This window comes from Anas acuta, chromosome 4 (genome assembly GCF_963932015.1).
Source record: "Anas acuta chromosome 4, bAnaAcu1.1, whole genome shotgun sequence".
In the NCBI taxonomy this organism is placed as follows: Eukaryota; Metazoa; Chordata; class Aves; order Anseriformes; family Anatidae; genus Anas; species Anas acuta.
In genome coordinates this window covers 60,665,055-60,688,178 of record NC_088982.1, presented here as the reverse complement: position 1 = coordinate 60,688,178, position 23,124 = coordinate 60,665,055, and the positions used below count along the sequence as shown (strand labels likewise).

The 23,124-nt window shown below is 43.5% G+C and overlaps 1 protein-coding gene across 2 annotated transcripts; it reads left to right on the top strand.

Moving 5' to 3' along the window:
• Positions 1 to 269: 269 nt before the first annotated feature.
• Positions 270 to 20,236, top strand: MRPL1 (mitochondrial ribosomal protein L1). Of its 2 annotated transcripts, XM_068681580.1 has the most exons (10): positions 270 to 836; positions 1,896 to 2,019; positions 3,814 to 3,898; positions 5,004 to 5,247; positions 6,976 to 7,059; positions 8,279 to 8,350; positions 8,584 to 8,695; positions 10,111 to 10,211; positions 16,906 to 16,987; positions 19,969 to 20,236. In XM_068681580.1, the coding sequence occupies exons 2-10, from the start codon at positions 1,989 to 1,991 to the stop codon at positions 20,130 to 20,132; spliced, it is 975 nt and encodes a 324-aa protein (XP_068537681.1). In that variant the 5' UTR covers positions 270 to 836; positions 1,896 to 1,988; the 3' UTR covers positions 20,133 to 20,236. The 2 variants fall into 2 exon arrangements, with proteins under 2 accessions (XP_068537681.1, XP_068537680.1); XM_068681579.1 differs by lacking the exons at positions 270 to 836; positions 1,896 to 2,019 and adding an exon at positions 3,513 to 3,664.
• Positions 20,237 to 23,124: the final 2,888 nt, after the last annotated feature.

Genomic DNA, 23,124 nt, shown 5'->3' with positions numbered 1-23,124 from the left:
AAATAGTGACAGGACCCCGAAATGGTGGCAGGACTCTCAGATAGTGACAGGACCCTGAAGTGGTGAAGGGACCCTCACATGGTGATGGGACCCCAAAATGGTGAAGGGACCCTCAAATAGTGACAGGACCCTGAAATGGTAAAGGGACCCTCACGTGGTGACAGGATCCTCAAATGGTGGTGGGACCCCAAAATGGTGAAGGGACCCTCAAATAGTGATGGGACCCCGAAATGGTGAAGGGACCCTCACATGGTGACGGGACTCTCAAATGGTGACAGGACCATCAGTGACAGGACCCTGAGGTGGTGCTGGACCACAAAATGGTGAAGGGACCCTCAAATAGTGACGGACCCCAAAATGGTGCTGGGACTCTCACATGGTGATGGGACCCCAAAATGGTGAAGGAACCCTCAAATTGTGATGGGACCCCAAAGTGGTGCCCGAACCCAAAATGGTGCCACAACCTCAGCGAGGCCACCCCGCACTCATTAAGAGCCACCCAGTGCAGTGAGGGTAAGCAGCCCTCCACAGCTAATTGTTGCTGTTAATTACAGTGAGGAGTGTTTTCCAGAGCCTATGTGAAGAGGGCACCCCACAAAGGCCTGCCAAGCTGAGGAAGTGAGGCAGATGTCGGGGAGAGCGGGCCCCACGCTGAGCGTGAGGCAGAAGCCGAGCACTGAGGGTGTAGGTGGTGCCTCAGCTCACATTTGTCACCTCTTTTTCTCCAAAGGAAGCGTCTGTCTGCTGCAAAACCTTTCAGGCGCCCACGCTGTGGCTGTACAGGCGTACACGTGTGTCTGTACGTGTCTGAGGGCAGATGAAGCACGGGGACGCAGGTAAACAGCGTGCCAACGTTAGAGCACGTTTTCTGCAGTTGGGCACACCAAAGTTGGAGGTTGCCTTCTTCTCAGGGCTGCTCCCAAGTTCAAAGAGGAAAAATAGGGGTGTTGCATGAGGACAGAGCATGGATTCAAAAAAGAAAACAAAAAAAAAAGAAAAAAAAAGAAGAAGAAACCAGGGCTGGAGAGGGGTGTAGGTCTTTGTGTGCTCATCTGTGGGATAGCACAGGAGGGAAAACTGGCAACAAAAGTGGCGTAGAGCTGCCGGAAAGTATCTGTGAGGTACCTTGCAGCAAGCAGCTGAGGAGGTGTAGGGTAGGACAAGCAGTTCTTACTGAAATTCATTTCTTCTGCAGCTCTCTAGACTCGTGCCGGACTCGTTTATGCTCAGAGAACAAGAAGCATGGGGGGAGCCTCCACGATTTTTCAAGGGGTTCTGTTAGCAAATGGAGTAAATGAGTAAGCGGGAGCAGGCACAGACATATAGAGCAGGGCAGAGAGAAAGGAGGGCGAAAGAAAAAAGCCTCTTCAAATTGAAGTTTAATGGCCTGCCTTTCTTAAGAGAAAAAACACATACATCCTGTTAAAGGCTTTGGTACTGACTTCTTTGATGTTGGTGCCTTTAACTGTTTCGCTCATTACTCTTCTCCCCTGAAAAATACAAATGGAGCAGTGAAGGAGGACTGTGCCCTCCCTTTTTCCCCTGCCTGGGTTAATCATTCTGTAGGTTTCCCAGCTCCCGTTACAGGCCAGGGCCTCGCCACCCTCACCTCAGGTACTGTTTCCCTCCCTTCTCAAAAGGGAGCGTAACTGAGAAACCAGGTTCTGCCAGTGGCCTGCCCGGGGTCACCGCCGGCAGGATCAGCATCTCCTGGGGGCTCCCCCACCCCTTGTACAGCAAACCGCAGCCTCCCCAAGGCCCTGCTTCCTTCGCAGAATAAATTTGTTATGTCTGGGTTCCTCACCACGCTGTGCACAGGAGGTATTCAGAGTATCCGTACAGGTGATACGGAAGAATCATTAACAAGTTAACCGTGAGCCTGTGTTTCCCCACAGAGCCAAACCCCACGATCTGCAGCAGTGACCTTCTGTTGAACAAATGGGAAGCTCATGAGGGGATTCAGAAGTCATGGAGGAACAGGGTGAAGGATGCGGGTTGTTACCCGATCACATGTGCATAGTAAGCAGGCTTGCATGGTAAGTCTTGTATTACGTTTGCCACCACTCTAGGATATGCAGGTGCCTATTGCCCATCCAAAAAGAAACCCCATTGCCCAAACCTGATCTGCCTCTGTGCTTGGATTTTGTGCTTTTTCACTTGTCGTTAAGACTTTTTAACTGAGGAGGTTTTCTTCCTCCTGTCACCCTTGTACCTTCCCATCTTCCTGGATCCTTTCCTGGGATACAGAGTGAACAGTTACACTGGAGAAACCTGTATTGGGTTTGCTATGCCATGCTTTGCATATGCACATAACATCAGCTACTCTGATTTAAAAATAACAATTCTAGTTCAAGAGGCTCCCTGCCGTATTTGGGAATGCACGAGGAGATGTAAACATCAAACAGCTGCCTGCAAAACAACTGCCAGGCCTTCAGCAGGGCCACTACCCATTCCCCGTGGTCCCTGTAGAGACTAAAGCTGTGTTTCTTTCTTCACCAGAGGGGCACGGTGATCTGGGCTGAGACCCCTTCCCGCTCTGACATCCAGTGAGTGTGGCAGCCTCTCAGTCAGAAGTAAAAGAGCACAAAGGCACTGAAACAGCAAGAGAATATGGCAGACTAGGTCAGACCCCTATCAGAGTCTGTTAAAGTCTGTAAGAAGCTTACAGGGAAAAATTGGACTCGTGCTACTGGAGAACACACTGCTCAGAAGAGAAACGTCCGGTGTCAGTGTGAGCCAGATGTTTCACAAACACTTCAGAGCAAACCAATAGGTGAGATAGATAAACCTCTCTTCCGAGTTCTAAGAAAAGAAACAAAAAAGAATTTGGAGAATATTCTTGGTCCCAGGTTCATCAGGGAGGGAATGAAAACGCAGAAGTTAGCTTATTTATAGCCAAGAGCATGTCAGTGTGAAATAAGTGGGCCCCTTTAGCGAGCAGGAGACTGGAATACAGCTCATGGTGTGTACTGGAGCAGCTCAGCATCCGTGCTCCACAGGTGGGCAGCCGACGTCTGGGGCAGGCAGAGCTTTGTTAGGGACTCGCAGCGCATCATTTTGGAGCAGAGCAGCCGATGCTAACCCGCAGGGGAGCTTCTTGCACCCCGTGTGTGAGCACTGAGGCAGGGGAAGCGGGAGGAGACCGGGGAGCAGCCGCGGCAGGCTGGCAGTGGCACACGCGCTGCATTTCTCCTGCGACTCCTTCTGCCTCGTTTCTGTTTTATTATGTTTACGGGTGAGCTCTGTGCGGCACTTTTCAGGTTTTTGGCAGCTCCCAGCTTAAACCACGGTGGTTTTTAACCCTCTCCCCTGGCCGCTGCGGGCTGTGGCAAAGCGACGCGGGGCCTGACAGGACTGGGGCATGGCGGCGGTGCCTCACGCTCCCCTTCATAGCGCCCTCCCTTCACACACATCACACCACCCAGCCCCCTGCAAGCACCGAGGGGCGTTTTTTGCTGCTCTGCCTTTAGACCCAGCCGGGACAGCGCCGTTTTCCCCGGCTTTAAGGAAAAAAGCGAAGCGGGGGGGGGGGGAACCTTTGAGCAGGGGGAACGCCGGGCGCCGGCAGCGGCGCGGGGGGGACGGCGGGGCGGGGGCGCCGCCAAGGGCTCGGCGGGGCGGGCGCGCAAGATGGCGGCCGCTGGCGGCCGCTGCGTGTGGAGAGGTGAAGGGGGGGGGGGGGGCGGCTCCGCGGGGCTCGTGTGTGTCCAGCCGGCCGCTGTGCTCCTCGCCCTCACCCCGATGGGGATGAAGGGAGCCTGAGGAAGCGGTCTGGCGGCCGGCTGAGGCGCTGTTTGTGTTTTTTTCCCTCAGTTCTGGCTCCGCACTGCCGATGGGCTTTGGCCGCCGCCTTGCCTCGCCCCCCGCAGCCCGCCTGCTGCTACGCCGCGGCCGCCAAGTGAGTGCCTGAGGTGTTGGCCTCGCTCCCAGCTGCTCTCAGGGGCTTAAACAGCGGGGGGGTCCCAGGGAAGCAGTGTGGGGAGGGGAGGTCGAGGCTGGGCCCGCAGGGAGGGTTTTTGGTGGTGGTTCAGGTGAGGAGTGCAGCGGTTGTGGGGGGAAACTCGGGGGGGTTTGGTGGGTGGTCGGGAAAAGGATGGATGGGTGACAGCTGGAGGAGTCGTGTCAGCGTGGAAGCTGCTGAGCTTATGGAATTGGGTTCAGACCGTTCCTCTTCTTGCCTCACGTTATCATAAAATCACAGAAGCACAGAGTATCGTGAGCTGGCAGGGATGCGCAGTGATCATAGAGCCCAAATGCTGGCTCTGCAGAGGACCACCCAAAAATCAGACCAGATGTCTGAGAGCATTGTCCAAACACTTCTCAAATTCCAGCAGGCTCAGTGCTGTGACCACTGCCCTGGGGAGCCTGTCCCAGTGCCCGACCACCATCTGGGTGCAGAACCTTTCCCTAACCCCCAGCCTGACCCTCCCCTGTCCCAGCTCCATGCCGTGCCCTCGGGTCCTGTCGCTGTCCCCAGAGAGCAGAGCTCAGCGCCTGCCCCTCGTGTGGAACCCAAGCTGAACAAACCAAGTGACCTCAGCTAGACACCTACATTGCTTTGACGTTTCTTAAAGTCTGATACCGCTGCGTAAGTGGGAGAAGAAAAATGGGTTCTGTGCACAGAAGAGCGGAGCATGCTGTACACCAGGAGCGCTGGAGTATAGTTAACTTTTTCAATTTTAACCTTCATTTTAATAGAGGAATGGAGTATCCGTTTCTACCTCTATTTTCTCCGCTGGTTTTGAAAGCCTTTCAAAATAGCGGAGTTAAAGACTGGGGCTTGTGTTTCTTAACTCCACTGGAAGCTTGATTTGTCTTCGCTATTTGAGACAAGTGATTGGAGTGAATTTAAGGATGTTACTTGCTCTTAGGTGTAGAGCCTACCTTAGTAACTACTCATTAATTAAGTGACATATGACAGTGTTTACTTCTTTTTCTTGAAGCAAGTGCCTGACTCTTCTGCTGATGATCTAACAATGGTGTTTGTTTTCTTCTTGTCTCAGAAATGCAAAAAAAGGTTCACAAAAGGCCAAGCAGGAAGAGGCAAAAAAGAAAAAAGGAATTATCAGGCGGCCTCTGATGAGCAAGCCAGTGGATGACGTGTACCTGACGTGGCTTTACAAGCGGCCATCCTATAATGTAGAAGAGGCTGTTGGTATGCTAAAGAAATTTCAGGAACTAGACTTCACGCACCCCAAACAGTATGTGTATATTAATGTGTTTCTAGATATGGCGCTGCAGAAGAAGGTAAGTTTGAAGAGGATAAGGAGGTGTTTTGATTTTTTTTTTTTCCCAACGTGGGAAGGCTGTGTTTTAAATGTAGAGTAGATGTTTCTGTTGGCCTTCTCACCTGCTTCTTCCAACTGCACTGTTTACTGTCAGAATACAGTCTGCTTTTGCAGGTGGCTTTATGCCTTTATTGCGTGTGTGCTTATTAAGTATGGCTCAAATTCTTGGGGTCAAGGTAGGCACCTTCAAGAATTTCAAAGGTGGGCTATTACGTGGCTGAAAATCAGGTCCAGGCAGAACAGATCAAACTGAACTTCACATTTGTTTAGGCTTTCCAATTGAAGGTGTGTTACCAAAATCATGCTTGTACTTTGTTCTGGATTCGTTTTTATAGGGAGAAGTGTAGATTAGCTTCTTCCCGTCTCTGTCCCCTGTGTTTTTATTTTTGTTTTTCAGTCGTGCACCTTAAAAGTAGGGTATTGTTTGCTTATGGTGTTTTTTTGTCGGTACTGTTGGAGTGAAGGCACTTACACATACACAGCTCTTCTTTACCAAGAGGCAGTGAAAAGGAAGCCTTTTGTTGTCGTTTTGAAGAACCTTATTTCATCATTTATTTCCGTGGGATCTTTGGGGTTCATGCATGAGCCCTATTACATTGCTGCATGTCAAAGAGCTGCCGGTATCCTCAGCAATTAATGGGAGGTAGTTTCACTTCCCTTGACCACAGTTGGTACTAGTTTCTAGTCAGTAGAACAGACTGGAGTTGAATCCAGAGCAGAAGGACTTGCTCTGTTACCTTGATGAAGTGCAAGAGAGACAGGATTCCTGTTAGGCTGCTGAGACTGTAATTTCTGGAGGAGTTTCTTGCAGCTATTTGTTTTTTTCTGGCTTGGATTAATGACAAGTTCATGTTTAGTGGAAATGTCAATGTGAGCACTTTTCATGACACTGGAAGTGGGTGGTGTCCTTGCAGGTCTTCAGAGGACGCTGGTTAAGAAATGAGAAAAAAGTATGAACAAATTTTTCCTAGGTGACATTTCTCACACTCTCAGCTTCAGAGGAGGTTGTTAGGAGTCTGGCCTGAGTGTTGTCTTGGTGGAGTTTTTTAGCTCTTATTGCCAGTCTTCCCTTTTGTCAGTTCAAAGGCACCTAGCCCAGTTTGGATTTTCCCTGAAACTTTCTCCTTCCCTCAGAGCTAGAAAACAGTTTGGTCTCTTTAAAGTTTATTTCTTTGTGCATGTAACTAAATATCCCTTTGGTATACCAGGGTCACTTCGAGCTAGGTAAGTTTATGCTTACACAGACCTCTTGTTCCTGCTTCTGGTAGCATTGAGGCATTCTTAAGCCTTGGTGAGAGACACATTTCTTGCTGATGCTATGCACTGGCCACTACCTACTCAGAAACTCAATTTAAATGAGCTGTGACTGCAGAACCCCGCTGTGTTACTGACAGCACCTGAGCATGGCAGCAGTTCCACATGTGGGAGTTGCTGACCCCAGCCCCTTTCTCTTGGGCGAGTATCAGCGTATATAAATCATGGATTTTTATATCCATGATTAATATTGGATTAATCCTGTGCATTGTGCTGGTTTATTGTGATTATTACGTGCAAGTATATTGTGGGTAAAAATGTTTTAGTCAGAGATGCTTGCATCTGTGCATTTGCGTGGGTGCAAAATTATTTAGTATAACTTGTGCTGAAGTCATGATTTCTTTTTTGTTTCAATCTTTTCCTTTATTTTTAGAAAAAAGTAGATCCGTTTGCAAGCACTGTTCTTCTTCCGCATCGCTTTACAGATGAAGTGAATAAGGTCCTGGTTTTCACAGAGGTGGGTAAGCACGAGTTACTTAGTTACGTGTGTTGCAAGCCTAGCGTGCTCTTGCATGGGACCTAGTCGTGTTGTATGCGTTGTACCTTGCGTTGGGAAGGCTTTCCAAATGCTTTGCAGGATTCTCAAGCCAGTTGAGGATTCATCTTCAGCAGTGCCTTAATGTGTTAACAAGCACCCTGAGTTTCCTTCATGTTGATTTGTCTACATATACGTAATTAATTCTAGCAATGCACTCAGGGAGTGAACATCTGCATAGGTGTGACTGAGGGAGAGAAATGATTGAAGTCTGTTTGCAGAGTAAAAACTTCGATTATCCTGTAATAAAGGTGGATAGTTTGGTTTAGCAGTCGCGCCTAACCTTGCTGTCTGAAGCCTTAGTAGGCAGTGCAAATTGTGAGTTACTCGCAGTGGCTTATGCTGTAACGGCTTGCCATTGAGTGGTGGCGGTGTTCAGTAACTTCTCTAATACAAAACACAGACAACCAATCTAAATAATGCAACAACTCTACCCCACCTCACCCCCAAACCTTTCATCTGCCATGCTAGGGAGATCACTGATGTGAAATGGTGTGGAGAGCCTCTGTAGCATCTGTGAGAGGCTAGTTCAGCCTCTTTGCTGCTGTCCTTTGCCTGTTAATCTTTCTAACAAAATAACCTCTATGAGATGACTCTAGAGAAGTGCCCTGGCTTTAGTTGATGAACCTTTGAAAACAAGAAAAACAAAGTTAACTTCTAAATGCTATTTGAAGCAAAAGTTTACTAGCACTTTCAGAAGTAAATAGCCGTATTTTATGGTGGTTTTAAGAAGCATGCTTCATGCTTTTCTTTTAGCTTTGAGTAACAGCACATGTTGACTCCACCTAGTGGATGGTTGGTTGAAGCTTCCAGAGGCTAACGATCAGGGAGAAAGGGCTTGTAACAGAGCTGTTCCCCAAAGGGATGATTTTTTTTTTTTTTTTTCTCCAGAAACCAATTGAACGCTTGAATATTGCTTTCTATTAAGACTGGAAGTGAACAGGGGTTGCTGCTCCAATACTAAATGGCCAGTGTCAGATATATTTTTTTCATCTTTGGTTTGTCTTAAATCATTCTTCCTTTCTTAAATAGTGTATGGTCTGTTCTTACATCGCGTTGTCAAGATAAAGAACCTATCCAGTGCTGTTGATATAGACTAATTGGTAGTACGCATGCTAACAAATTCTTTTTCTCTCAACAGAATGAGCAAGAAGCTGAAATAGCTCGAGAGAATGGAGCTGCTGTTGTAGGAGGAGTTGAATTAATCAAATGGGTATTTATTTATTTTTTTTTAAGAATTATCTATATTAAACATTGTAGCTTGTAACAGTGACCAAGTGGGGAGGGAACAAGGAACTTCATGTCCAGCCAGCTCTAGTTTGAGGTTAGCAGCCAATATAAAGAGTAAGGCACTGGCTTCTGTGCTCTGACATTTTTGTACATAGAAGTTGTGTACTTGGTTAATTTATTGTGTTCCTAAATATATTTTACTTTGTTTTATTGGAGATTTTGGAAGATGAAATCCAAGTGGACTCCTATGTAGCTGTTCCTGCAATAATGCCTAAACTAATACCGTTAAGAAACAAGCTCAGACGAAAATACCCCAGCACAAAAAGAAGTAAGAAGCATTTTTATTTTTTTTAATAGATCTAAGTACTGGAACAAGATTAACTCTTGAGGTGATTTTTTTTTTTATGAGGACATATAATTACACTGAGTATTTGACTGCATATGACTGAGCCACTCCTTTTGTCATATGTGAAAGTTGTTTTAGGAACCTAGTACTGTGCCTTTCCCCTACAACAAAAATGTTGGGATTACAGTCAAGGTAAGTTTGTCAACTAGTTAATATCTAATCAACTGTAATAGTACTGCAAACTTTATGTAGTGAAGTTATGTAGGAAAATAGAAACAACTCTGGGGAAAAAAGATGTTCACTGATAGTTGCGCTGTCTGACTGTTGTGCAGTTGTTTGGATCCCAGCCACATGACTGCTCTATGTACTCGTCTGTGCTTCTTAATAACAATATTTATGTTTCTTGTTAGTATAACCTGTTAACTTCTCTGTGTGGTCGCTCCCTTTTCATTATGCTCAAGGAACTTCCTATTCAGATCGGGTTCTCACGGCATCAAATGTCTCTGAATATTTTGTCTGCCTTGCTGACTTGAATTATTTTTGCTGTATTTCGGGGGGTCTTCCTAACACAGGAAAAAAGTTATTCACGTGAGCTGTGTCAGTTGCATGAAACGCGAAATCTTGAACCAAATTCCCTTTCCCTGCTGCTCTAACAATGTTTTTACAGGCTGCAGGCAGTGTTTTTAGCCTCCTAAATGTTTGAGGCAAACATACAAACCTGTCCAAAGCATTGCAACAGGATACTCCAGATGTTCTGGGGACAAACAAAAGCTATATTATGCCATTACAGACTTGCTTGCTTTGTAGGTTACTGGTGGCTGCTTTCTCTTGGAGCCACTCAAAGGCATGTGGGAGAAATAATACTTGCAGTTGAAGCAACTGAGTGGTGCTGTAAATCTGTCAAATGAGCTGCAGCTGAGATAACAAAACAGCTGTCTCAACTTGTTCAATGGCTGGACTGGGCCAGGATGTTTCAGGTAGTGAGTAATCTTGGTATTGCACAGTTGCAGAGTGTTTGTTTTCAAGGTAGACGCTTGGGGCTTATTCTAAATTTAACTCAGTAGGTTCTGATCTTCCAAAGTAATTATATTAGGAATTAGGTAATAATGACTGCTTATGTACACTCTTCACAGGTTCTTTATTTGGAGTGAAATCTTCCTTATTTTTTATTTATTTATTTTTTTTTTACTCTATCACCTATTAATGTCTGCTGATTAATGAGGAAGGAAGGAATATGGAGAGAGATTTTCATAGGAGATGTGTGAGGATGCAGTAGTTCATGAAACTACATTTTTGTTTGGAGTTTAACTGCTTTAGCTGAAACATTGAATTTTCCCTTTTCTAGTAGTATATTATGCCCTGCTCATAAACATTAACCGGATTTTTTTTTTACTTAGATTCCCTGGGCCACGATATCCCCAAAATGCTGCAACTCTTTAGAGAAGGTCTAGAGTACACGGTAGAAGACGAGCGCTTAATCAAGACAAGAATAGCAAGAGTAAGTATGGAGAGTTCTTAAGTGTTCTCTTCTGAGCAGAGTTGAAATTAGTATTAAAACAGGTAAGAAAAGTTTTTGATCTGTGCATTTTCAAGATTTTAAGTGTTGTTTCACTGACTAAGAAGAACTTCACTGTTTCTTGTGCAACGTGCTCAGCTGATGTGAGCCTTGTGTGTCACTGAAGTATGGTGATAGAAGCTGGTTCCACTGAGAGCAAGACATATCTAATGCTGAGAAGTTAAGGATGCCAAGAGTGGGATCTCTGGATCAAGCTGTATTCACGTGAACCTAATAATTAAAGGCTGGTTTAATTTAGGGAATTTTTAGTCGTGGTTTGATTTTAAGAACTTTTAGTTCTGGTTCAGGGGAGGAAACAAACCAACTGTTTGCATCACACCTGAAACATAAAATTAATCTGAGCTTTGACTACTGTCATAAGAAACTGGGTTATTGAAGGGAGGTATCTTATCTCTTGTTGTAGGCTCTTGAGCTTTTTTCCTTGTTTTTTTCCCTCTTCCAAATTGTTTTACTTCCATTCTGTTTTGTCTATTTGTAATCCTACCCATTTTTAACTTTAACTGATACAGTTCACAAGACTTCTGTTCTCTGCAGTTCTGTCTGGTGATATTAGATAAGCAAGTTTGTTGATTTTGGCTAGTTCCTGTGAGTAGTGCATATGAATTTAAAGGACTTGTTCTTCTGTACAATATCTCAAAACTGAGGTATTTGGGACTATTCTCCTAAAATATGTTATGTATTAGATTCTCATAGAGGCAGGAGGTATCTTTAGCTGTCTCTAAGTGTGATGTGACTATATAAAACACCTCAAATCCATAGATAAAATGGAAGAAGAAAAAAAAAGAAAATATTTTCAAGTGTTTTGCATGTATTCTACATCTTTATTTTTTTGCTTTGGACTACTTTAATTTTAATCCTCTTGATCAGTCTTTAAAATACCTGCAAATTAAATGTCTTTTAAAGTTTTTTTCACACTTAATCTAAATTTTTTTTTTTTTTAATAACAATCAAAGCTTGGATAGTTTGACAGCATTCCATGCAATTGCAGTTGGTCGTACTAGGTATAGCTCTTTACTGCTGTGGTTAGAGTTTTTGAGACTTAAACCACGTCCTGTTACTGCCATGAGCTGCTGGTGTTACAGGGCACCTTAGGTTCTTTGTCTGGGCGGCTCAGGCTCTGCATTTCTATAAGCACTTCTGAAGCTATGGTGCAGCCAGAGATGTCATCTTTTTTTAATTATAATTAGTAAATAACAGGTTCTTGTGAATGAGCTCTTAATCTTGGATCGGAAATAGCGTGCTGGGGGTTTGCTTGTGTGCAGTTGAGCTGTGGTAAGGTAACATCAGCTCTGTGGCAGAGGTGACTCCACCGCAGTGGACGTGACGTGTTCGGGGAGTTGGACGCCGGAGGATGACTGTGGTTACGGCTCGTGTAAAAGGTCTCCACCCTCAGAAGCTGCTCTCCTGTGCCTGACCTAGTTGTGCTGCTGGTTGTGCAGCGCCGCCGGGAGGAAATCTGGCACGGGCAAGGCTCTGGGAGGCGGTGGAAGCCTTGAGTGGTTATGCGTGTCTGCTCACCACTAAATCAAGAGCTCTTTAAATTTAAACCTTGTCAGTGAGAAAATAATCATTTGTGAATTACACAGAAGCATAAAGATATATTGCTGTGTTCCAGGCAGTGGCGTGGATGCTTCTGGGACTCTGCCAAGCCGGTGTTTCTCAGAGAGCTTTTCTCTTTAGTGCTGCTTGCTGTCTCATGTTGCCTGTTAGCTCAGTCATGGCCCATAGCTTGAAGTAACGCCGCCCTCCCACATAAGTCAGCAGCCTCAGCGGTGTTTTCTTATGTAGTGAGTAATTGAGATGTCTTTGAAAAGCCCGGGAGTTGGCAATAGTTAAGTCTAATTAGTAGATTAGTTGTGAAACCTAGAATGTGAAGTCTGCTTTTAAGACATAGAGCTTAGAGCAGGAGAGAGACAACTGAGACACTTGGGATGTCTACTTCAGAACCATGCTATCTGAAGAGGGCAGCTTGAAGGTTCTGTTGAGGGTTTTGACATAGCTTTTGAATTGGGATAGGCTGCTGTTGACTGCTATGAAGTATTCTTTCTCCCAGGTTGGAGGTGTTGTCTTTAACAAATGTAAAGGTGACACCAGGAAGGAGTTTTTGGTTTGTTTTCGTGTCTGTGCAGGGAGCTGCCTGGGAATTGGCTCTCTTGTGAAATGCAGGAAGGTTATTTTGAGTTGGGACTTGAGTTTGTTTGGAAGGGTATACATTTTGGGAAGGGACATGCACAGGAGCACCATTTCCTTTAGAGGGTTAGAAGTGCGGAGAGAGGTGTACTGAACCAGAGACCTCTCAAACTTGGGGAGTAGAAATCATGAGTTGAGGCTGGAAATGTCAATTTGCACTGGCAGTAGCACCTACCTCCCTTGTCTGTCAGTGTCGGGAGGGCCAGAAGTGTCCTTGCAGGCTGTGAGGGACATGGGGCCTTACAGTAATACGTAGCTCAGCAAGAGCTGAAGGTCTTGTGGAGCTCTTGATGGTATGTGCTGCACCGAAGTAATGTCTTCCTAGTAATCCTGTATGGCAAAAGGCTTGAATTTGGAACAAAACAGGATGTTTTGGAACAAAACTGAGGATGGCAAAAAACATAGTGAAGTAAACTCGAACTGGAAACAGCACTTTACAACAGCGAGGACCACAGCCTCAGTAAGGGGTATTCTGTGCCTGCATTTGTCTTTCTTGTACACTGCTAGTATCTCAGAATTGCAGCCAGCTTCAGTGCCAGGATGAGAAAAGGATATCTGCAGGGTCCCCAGGCTCTTACAGAGAAATGTTTTTTTTTTTCTTGGGAAGGTTCATAACTGAGCTGAAGCCAGTGAAAGCAAGGCAACACAAAATGGGTCAGTGCTCTTTAACTGATACTGTCTGTCCTCCAAATGTTTTCTCCAATTCTGTGGAAATGTTCATCTGCCACATTTGTCAGCACTTAGCTCTTGCTTTGGGGGCTTTTTTTTTTTTGTTCCTGAAAGCAGAGATGTTCCAGTTCCCGCCTTTGCTGTCATGAGAGGCATTTGACTTCCCTGAATTATGGCAAAATGGAGTCGTTTTATTATGCTGGTGCAGTGCAAAGTAAAAATTGTTAGGAGTTGCTCTAAACCTGCTCTAAAGAGATTTAGTTCACATTTTATATAGAGGCATCTGAGGACAAGTTCTTGGAGTTCAGCCGAGTCAAGTGTTTCTCTTGAAATTAAGAGGAAATCTGGTTTTACTTGAATAATGCAGAGACATGCAGAGGTTACATATTGTTACGGGATGCTGGTTACAGTACCGTTGTTAATTGCTTGGCAGCTTACTGTGCTCCAGAAATACCTCACCATTGCTATAAGCTAAAAGGTAAAACAGGGCTCTGTTCCTCTCTTATTAGCACCAGGAGACAAAATGTACTTGCTCAGAAAACAGAGCTGTGAACTCATGTCTCTCTTCATGAACTTGTTTCACATTTGACTGAAATAAAAAATAAAGTATCGTTGATAGTTGGAACTCCAGATCCTGCAGTTGATGGAGCTAAACTGTGAAGTGCTGGGGGTCGGTGGGTTTATGGTTCTGTTAGATTGTCTTGTAAGAGCTGTACTAGAGGACTTGGAGTAGATTTCTCCCATGTCAGATGCCACAACTGTAAGCCCAGTTTAAGTGCCTTGAGAACTGATTTAGCTTGCTGGCTGAATGGCAGCCCATGTCTCTGGCATGCCGTGAGATAAAGCCATAAAAATTCCAGTTCCCTTTTTAAACGGCTAGTTTTTAATGACTGCATTGCCCCGTAAGTCTTCAGAAAAGCTGGAACCTGAATTCTGAGTGGAGGTGCCAAAACTCTGAATTTCTGGCTGATTGCAGCCTTCACTGTGGGAGCCCAAGTCCTCGTGACTGCAGGTGGGAAGCCCTCAGCTGGAGCCCGAAGTTAGTGTTTTGAGAGCGGGGCATCTTCTAGTTTCTTCATTTGTAGGTGTATCCACCAAATAGCTGAGCGGCTCTTCTGTATGTTCAGTTGCAGCCTTCTAAAGATCCTCTAGAAGGTTAGAAGCTTTGGGACTTCATGAATGGAGCTTTAAACATCATCTCTTTTGGTTAAACTTGCATGGTGCTGGATATTTATAACTAACTTTCGCCTAGGCAGCAGAGGTAGGGAGAGGCCCTGTTAAAGAAACTTGTTTCTTCCCCCAGAAAAAGAACAAATAACTTCCCTGTACCTCCTTACAGCACCTTGTGCTGCTCTAGAGATAAGCGACCTCAACTATAAAGAGTTAAGTAATGCTTCAGTTCTGTGCTCTGGTTTTAGCACATACTGTCATCTTTTCAAGCTCCATTGTGGTTAGGTTGTATTTATACCAAGTGGACTAGAAATAGATTTACAGTTGTTCCCTCTGTAGGCATTGTTATTCGTCAGGGTGGCTCAGGACTTAGATGCTGAGGTCCCACTGGAATTGATCTGAGCAGAGCAGTGTGTGCAGCTCTGGAGATCTGGTCCAGAGTATTCCGTCAGTCTGGGGAAGGCTAGAATTAACCTAAATATCTAAGTGCTGATACACAGTGACTGTGCGCACGCCAGGAGTTACTGTGGGATACTTTGGTGATGTGGAAGCTATTTTGAAATACTTAAAACCCTTTGGGCATTACCTGTCTTCATTATGGAGCCATCTGCATCTCAAGAAAATTGTGGTACACGATCTCTTGGGATGTGTCACGTTGCGTGATGGAATGTAACTCACTTTGCCCTATTTTCCTGTGGTATCAAACAGGGGATATTAACTGATGTCTTCATATGTTGACATGTTTGTCTTCTCTCATAATGTGTTACAGTTCTTAGAAGAAATTGTAACTTACTGTTTAGAGCAGCTTGCTGGTTCTGTATGTTTTGTGTTCTTGCAGGCTTGGTGACAGATGATGAATATTAAGTAGCTCACTCAAGTTGCAGAATTGGAGCCTTGCTTGAGACTTGAACCTAGTGCAAGATTTGGAAGCAAACACTGTCCAAACCTTTATATATAGCTTCTAATTAGTTACTGTAATTGTTGAAGTTGTCGCAAGTGTTCCTTTATTTTGAATTCTGTACAGCATGGTGAGCCTGTCAGTGAAGTGAACTGCTCAGCATTAGCAAACAAATTTTTACAGCTGTTAATGTATGAAAGATGAAGCACTTCACAGTCAGCCTAACCGTAATAAAGATGAATGCTTACTGGCCTGTGTAACAGAAGAATGGCATTTGGATCAGAAGTCTGCCAGAGGAGCATGAAAAGAAATTAATGGACCAAATCTGGGAGGAGACTAGTGAAGTATAACAAGATTTCTGTTGTAATGCATACCTTTATGGATAAGTGAAATGTTAAAACCTGCTTGTGCTACATTGAGAGGGAGTGGAGAAGACGGGACCCGGTGATGTCTGCACGCTCCACTGAAACAAAGCTAATTCTGTTTTAAAAAAAAAAGAAAAAAAAAAGACCAAGCTCATTTTTTCTTAATTCCACTCCTGAAACTTCTAGAAAAAGACTTCATAAAGATGTCTGGATGATATGGGTGAGACCAGGGAGATTAAATAAGGCATAGCAGGGCGTTAACGCTAGCAGAACATTAACTCTGAGAAACGTGCACTAAGCTCTCCAGGAGCTGAGAGAAGTCAGCCCTGGATTTGACCTGAGGGTGTTCAGGTTTGTGCATCTCTTCCTCGTGAGTTGCTCATTGTTGAAGAGACTCCAGGTGAGATGAGTAGCAGTTGTGGTTTTAGGTGATTAACAGATGAGGAAAGATGGAGATACTAATTTTTGGCAGCAGTGTTGGTTTACTCCCAAGTATTGTGATCTGTTCAGCGAGGACTGCTGATGTGCCTGAAGTGGTGTGTAAGGACTTTGTTATGTGAGCATGTTGGGCAGAACCAGGAGCCACCAGTCTATGGTGGATGCCCCATCCAGCCTGGCCTTGAACCTCCAGGGATGGGGTAGGCACAGCTTCTCTGGGCAGCCTGTTCAGTGCCTCACAACCCTGTGAGTGAAGAAATTCCTCCTAACATCTAATCTAAATCTCCTTCATTCAATTTAACACCATTCATTCAAATTAACACCGTTCCCCCTTGTCCTGTTACCATCTGCCTGAGCAAAAAGTCCTTCTCCATCTCTTTTTTTAAGTCCCCTTTAAGTATTGAAAAGCTGCAGTGAGGTTACCCTGGAGCCTTCTCTTCTTCAGGCTGAATATCCCCAGCTCTCTCAGTCTTTCTTTGTAGGAGAGGTGCTCAAGCCTTCTGATCAATTTTGTGGCCCTCCTGTGGACCTGTTCATCCTTCTTATGCTGGGGGCCCATATTAAATACTTAATTTCAGTACTATTTCACAAAAGCACTTGTATGTGGGTTGTTTTTAAAAACGCCTTTGAAGCTACATATATACAGAGTCATGGGAATGGAATAATTGAATGTCATGAGTAGAGAGAAGGAAAATAACAATAAAAATACAACCTCGTATACTTCTGAGTCATTTTGGTAAGGCCGTTAATGGGATTTGTAACTCTTTTAACAGGGATACAGAGAAACAAGACATATTCAAATATATGTTCATATCCAGCACATACTGATTTATTAATCTAAGGCTTTAAGTATCACCGTGGCTAATTCTGCATTATCCTTTTTCAGCTGGATATGCCTACTGAGCAGATAGTTGCCAATCTAAAAACAATTTTAGAGGATATCTGCAAATTCAAGCCATCAAGTTCTGGTAAGTAGCTGTTCTTCCAATCTATTAGTTGAAGCTCTAGAAACAAAATAAAGAAACGATTGTTAAGCAGGGTGTCATTAAATGACCTCGTTGCTTTGTCTACTTGGGACGGGAGGAGGGAGCTGTTAGGCTACTCAGTGAATTAAGGCTTGACAGCTTGACAGCCCATAAGGGCATGAATAGTGTCTGCTCTTCTTGACGTGAACTCTCATTGCACTGCAGAAGTGTCTGTGTGAGGAAAGAAGTGAGATGATGTACAAAACTGAGTTGGCAGGTTGATGCTTAAATGGATTATAACAATACATTGGAATCCTTGCGAGACGTGGGGGTCTTCAGTGTATGGGTGGATTGGTTTACCCCACTTGAAGCCGAATACAAAGAATCCAAACCAAGAATCCACCTGCAGTTACTTAAGACAATGCCAGTGCTTCATCTAGCTAACATCTAGTCTGATGCTAACTACCCGTTTGAATACATACAACCATTTTTTTCTGTCGCCAAGATGTTTTTTAAATTTCTGCTGTTCCTGGTGCAACGCTGTTAATCTTTTCTTTTCCTTCCCTAACTGAATGATCAGGTTACAAAGGAGCAAAGCAGGAGTTCGGCATGCTGTTGCTGTGGGTTCTGCTCACTGTTCCTTTGTAAAGAATTTGACCAGCTAATACGCTAGCTGTTCTTTTTCGTATTGAAGTAAATGTAAAACAGATGTCATCTGTATTACTGGAGTAGAAACAGTGATTTAAGAACATAATTCTGTGTTCTAGCGTTCTGTAATATAACCAACCAATTTTTATATTAATATTGGTTTAATGCCTGCAAAAAGAATCAAATTGCGTCTCTTCCACTGATGCTCTGACTGTACGGACAGAACGGACTGTGAAAAGCAAACTAAACAAGCATTTGGAAGCATTTCATCCCAAATAAAAGTATAAAGGGTTAGTTGACTAGAAATAAAACTAAATAAAAGCAGAAAGTCAAGAGGTTTTTTTTTTTAGTGATGAGGCTCATAGGTAGACTACACCAACTTGGTTAAGTTAGGGTCAGCCATTCTGGACTTGGTAACGTTTCTGTTCATTTTGTGGTATCAAGCTTGATTACTGTGGTGTGTTCTTACTTGCTTGGTCAAAAATACTTGCCATTTGTAGGAAGCAAGTGTCGTCCTCAGCATATCTTTACAGGAAGGGAACCTAGGTAGGCTTGCTAACTGTCAGTCGCTTCGTTCTGGATTTCTGTTCGTTTTAGGTTTTCCATATGTAGTAGTGTATCTTCGTGCAACTATGCAGTTATCACTAAAAAGGCATTCCTCTGCAAGTCACTTGATCTAACGCAAGGCTAAAAATACCACCAGCCATATGTTCTCAGAGTATAATGTAGTTCTAATTAATCCTCCCCAAAGAAATTGAGTTATTTATGTAGTGCCTCTTGTCAAAAGACTCCTTCAGCATTTGTTGGTAGGATCCTGAAATAAGATTGTTTGGGCTATTTTGGTGCACTCTATCACGCGTGAATATTTGTGCGATCAACAAGTGCCTAGTTAATTTTTGTGAATCTGCAAATAGGGGAAAGCCAATTGTAATGTGTTTTGGAGCCTACAGCAGCTTTTTTTTTTTTTTTTTTTTTTTTTTGACATGGTTGTTCGGAGTGGGAGGGTTGGAAATGAACTCAGTGCCCATGTGGTCATCTTTACTGGGATTAATATGTTAGAAAGAGGTCTTGATTACTACGTATATAAGGAACTGTGAACACTCAAGCTATGTAGGGATGGCATTGACATCATGAAGATGAAAGGATGATTGGAGTTGACCTAAGAGAATGTTGTTTGCTGTGTGTGGGAAGAGTGTGTTGTGTTAGTATATCTATCATCATTTATTTTATTTCAGTCTTTTGACTTGTTAGCTTTTTCAACTTGAAATGTATTCTTCCTGCTCTATGGCATTGGTTTGCCTTTTTTTCTTCTTTGTACTAAGAACTCTGTTTTAGCTATCAGACATGTATCATCTCTACTGCTTCCTAGTCACCTTCATCAGCTATGTGTATGTTAGAAATAACCACAACATCTTAGCCTTTTCCTCCACCACCTGGGTTTTATTCAGTTCCTTTCCAAATCCAAAGGGGACTTGAAAGCCACTGCCTACCTCAGCAGCCCCTTCCTCAAATGCATGCTGTCGTCTTTACCGTTGTGACCTGTGCAGCTTCAATCCAAAATGCAGGTGTGATTGACAGATAATCAGACTGCACTTCACAGAGCTTTCCTGCGTTGCCCCCTCTGCTGCTCTGGAGGAAACATGTTTTGGACTTTCTGCCTTGAGCTCGCTATTATTTCCACTGCTTTGTAATACCCCAATAATTCTTGGAGAGCACAAAATAGCAGAGCACCATTCTTATCCCATGCAGAAGCTATGGGTGCTACATGTTGTGGTGGATAAAAATGAATCTATGTAGGGTTTTGTTTGTGGAATGGCATGCCTGCTGCCTTTAAAAAGTAGGCTTTTCACTTATGCTTATGTGCTTCCCAAGTCACTCTTCAGAAAACTGGATCCTAGACTGGTGTGTTTGACTGCTGGATGGAAAGCTGTTAGGTTGTCAGGAACTTCCCATCTGTAATTTGCCAGTCAGACTAGATTCCAAATTGACTTGATTTTTTTTTCTATACTTTAGAGGAGAGTGTGTATGTGTGTGTAGCTTGATTTGTGTGTTCCAAGGCCCTGGAATATCAATTACCTCAACTGCTGGCGAGGTACTGAAGGAATAAGGTAGCCATCGTGTTACTACCTTTTTGTAGCACCAGTGTGTGAAGTGCATTTTGAGCCCTTTCTGGCAGAGTGCATGTTCAACTGTCTGCACTGAGATGATTTGTCTACTCGTATCGGTCTGTTACCTGACACAATATACCTGACACGATCTAGATCAGTACTAAGATAAGTCAGCCTGGAGACAAAACTGTTGAAGTAACTGAATTGGTGGTGCCCTTTGTTTTGTAGGTCCCTTTGTGCAGAAGTTGGTTATTAGATCTTCAACCAGTGAAGGCTTGCTATTGAACCTTGATGGACTTCTTCCAGAGGTAGAGAAAGCAGAAGAAAAAGAAGAAGAAACAGTGGAAGAAGATGATGAAGAAAAACCTGTTCAAGAATCTGTTAGTACCTGATGCCTTTCCTTGTAGGTCTGATGATCAGGCTTGGAAAGCAAATGGTGGATTTCAAATCATATTCTGTGAAAAGGAAAAATAAATACACACATTTCATTTTTAAATTCTGTGTAACAGGAAACTATGTCACAAACAGGAGCCTGTTGTCAAAACTGAAGACACTAAGTTTCTTCTTCGGGTAGCTGAAAGCTCCCTAATTTGTGTGTTTTTTTTTCTTTTTCTTCGCACATAATCAGTCTAATAAATGTAGTACTATAAGCTTGAGGTATTGCCATCCAATTAACATAGTTGCAGCTGAAAGACCAACACATGTTACATCCATAATGCTGGGTTTTCTACTCTGTTGAAATTGCAAAATTGTTCAATGCTTTTGTCTGTTACACCCAATCTCACGTAGAGAAGCTAATGCAGTTACTTCTGGAAAGCTGCTGCATGACTTTCCAAGAGAAAAGCTAAATTTTAACTTACCATCCTGTTTTCTACAAAATCAGAGGTGGGTTTGCTTTTGAGTTGGTGGAAGCCACGCCTGCATGATGCTTATGGTATCCCACTTCATTTTCACTTAATCTACGTACATAGAGGTGTGATGTATGGATTTCTGTTCCACTTGGCACTCTGAAACTACTTCTGAATGCGGGATTGTCTTTGTGACAAACTGTAATAGTTGATTTTTTTTCTACAGAAAAAACGGGTTATCTTCTGCAAGAGGAGTGATTGTGCACCTTCTTTTTCTAATAACACTTCATCAATGCATAATTGATATTATGCTCCTCAGCGAGCCCAATTAGTGGCTTGTTTGTACTACCCTGGAAAGAATTGATTGTAAACTAGTTTGAGATGAGACCTGAGTGAAGCTACAAAAATTTAAGTATCCCTTTCTGTTTGCCAATGGAGGTTCCTTTTGATGGGCTTCCAAATAACCACAAGGGATAACTGGATGTGTTCTGAAGGGGAGCGAGAGGCAGCTTCACAACAAGCAGCAGGAGGTCTTGCTTCCATACAGGTGACTCCAAGAGGAAGGCTCCTGTGGTATGCTTTGTGTTGAGACTTTACCTTGAAATGTTGGCTGATGCCTTAGGATAATTTTGTGTGTTACCAGCTGGGAATGAAGAGCACATACATAAGAGCAGCAGTGAGTAGCTAGGATATATAGGGCCGTGGTCCTGTGCTGGGTTAGTTATCTTGAGAGTGCACGGACCACTAGATTTGGCTTAGAAAATACTGATTTGCTCATTGGGCGGAGGCTCCTCAACTCCTCCACCAGTGTACAGGGAGAAGAAAAAAAGGCTGTGGGGTCCCTTTTGGTTATGTATTAGCTTAGCTTGTTCCTTTGACTCTTGGTAGCTATGAATACCACTTAGCTTTGGTGGAAAATCTTGAAGGTAAAGGCTTCTTGTTGAAATGAAGGTCTCTTTTAGGAATAGCACAGTTTGACAAATGAATTAAGCTCTTGTTGGGGTTTGAGCTCTTACACGCACCAGAAGGCTTGACTTGGCGATGTTTCAACTTTTTACACAGTTAGCTTTTTGTTCGTGAGGGCTAGCTGGTGTGGGTCAAATCAATTAAAAACAAAACACCAACCCTTTTTTTGCAAAAGGTAGTAATGAGTGTGCTTGTAGTGTAATCCTGTCATTCTGCTCAATTTAATTCAGTTTATATGGCAATGACCTGTTACTTTGTCTACTTTTTTTTTTTTTTCTTTTCCAGCATAGTTCTTAAGTATTAACTGGAGACCAGAGAAAATAGCCATGCATCTTTTAACTGGCTGGCTAAAAAACAGGTGTTTGCCACCTTGCTGCAGAATTTATCTCAGCTTTCTGCACGTTGTTTCCAGCAGGTGGCATTCTTGTTCCCCTCTGTAGGATTGTTAGGGAAAGTTTCTTGCTGATATTTTTGTTTCATTGCTAGACATATGCTAGTAGAAATGAATCCAAAAAATTAAGATGATTCCAGAAAGGATAGGCCATATAGAAGGGGATGAGGTTATCCAAACCTGGAAGGGTAGCCTGTGTTTGGGGCTTTAAATCATTCCTTTTATTGGAGATGAGGTGTTTTGTGTTTGAGGAGGTTACCCATATCTGCTTAGAAATCCTTGCACCTCCATCTGAAGCATTTGGCTGCTGTCAGTCAGGGTGCCTGACAGCTTGCTGCTCGGCCACACTGCTGTTTCTTTAAATATGTGGAGTGCTTTATGCAGGTTCATCAGAAAATTGTCTTAAGGGTAAAGGGAAGCTTCGCGCTGACTTCAGTAGACTTTCTATGTAGTATTTGCAAAAAAGCAATGTCAGTACTTCTGAATAGCTGTATAAAAAGCTGTATAAACAGCCTTGGCTGTGGGCTGTGCTCGTGCCTTGTGGAAAGAAGAAATTTCAACCAATGTTTGTGGAAGTGAGTTGGTGCGACTGGCAGAAATATTGTGTCACATATATTCAGGGAAGTTAACTGACCTAAACATCACATTTGGTCCAATTCTACCTAGATCAAGAAAAGAGGTATTGCAGGGGGAGGTGTTTCCCTATAAAAATGTATCCATGATTGGCAGCTTTTGGAAGATACAGAAAGATACATAATCAAGGGAATTTTTTTTTTTTTTTTGAAGCATTAAATGCCAGCGTAGAGCAGAGGAGCAACTTACTCTGCAACAAAAGGCTTGATTGCTTTTGACGAGCTTTACTTAGATGACTTCTTCTAATGAAAAAAATGATCATGTTCCACAAGTTCCTTGCCTGTACGATGTCTAGCTTCATTAGTTCAAGTACAACATCCTCTAAAGGTACATCACTTACTCTGTAAGCTTTTTTTTGTTTTGAGTTTGTACACAGGTGTGAACAGAGATCAAGCCACGAGAGGTGTGCCTTGGTTTGAGGATGTCTCTTAAGCTTCTGTGCAACTTGAATAGTGCACGAGGAATTGATTAACACTTTGAATCTTAGCAAAAAGTATTATTTTTTTTTACAGGGTTCCACTCTGCAGAGAACATTTTATGTGTGCA

What these genes read in the sequence shown, in the direction of transcription:
- MRPL1 (XM_068681579.1), top strand. Translation starts at nt 3,631, where the DNA reads ATGGCGGCCGCTGGCGGCCGCTGCGTGTGGAGAG. An exon ending in ATATGGCGCTGCAGAAGAAG is followed by an intron (nt 5,248 to 6,975) that starts GTAAGTTTGAAG and finishes CTTTATTTTTAG; the next exon opens with AAAAAAGTAGATCCGTTTGC. An exon ending in AGGTCCTGGTTTTCACAGAG is followed by an intron (nt 7,060 to 8,278) that starts GTGGGTAAGCAC and finishes TTCTCTCAACAG; the next exon opens with AATGAGCAAGAAGCTGAAAT.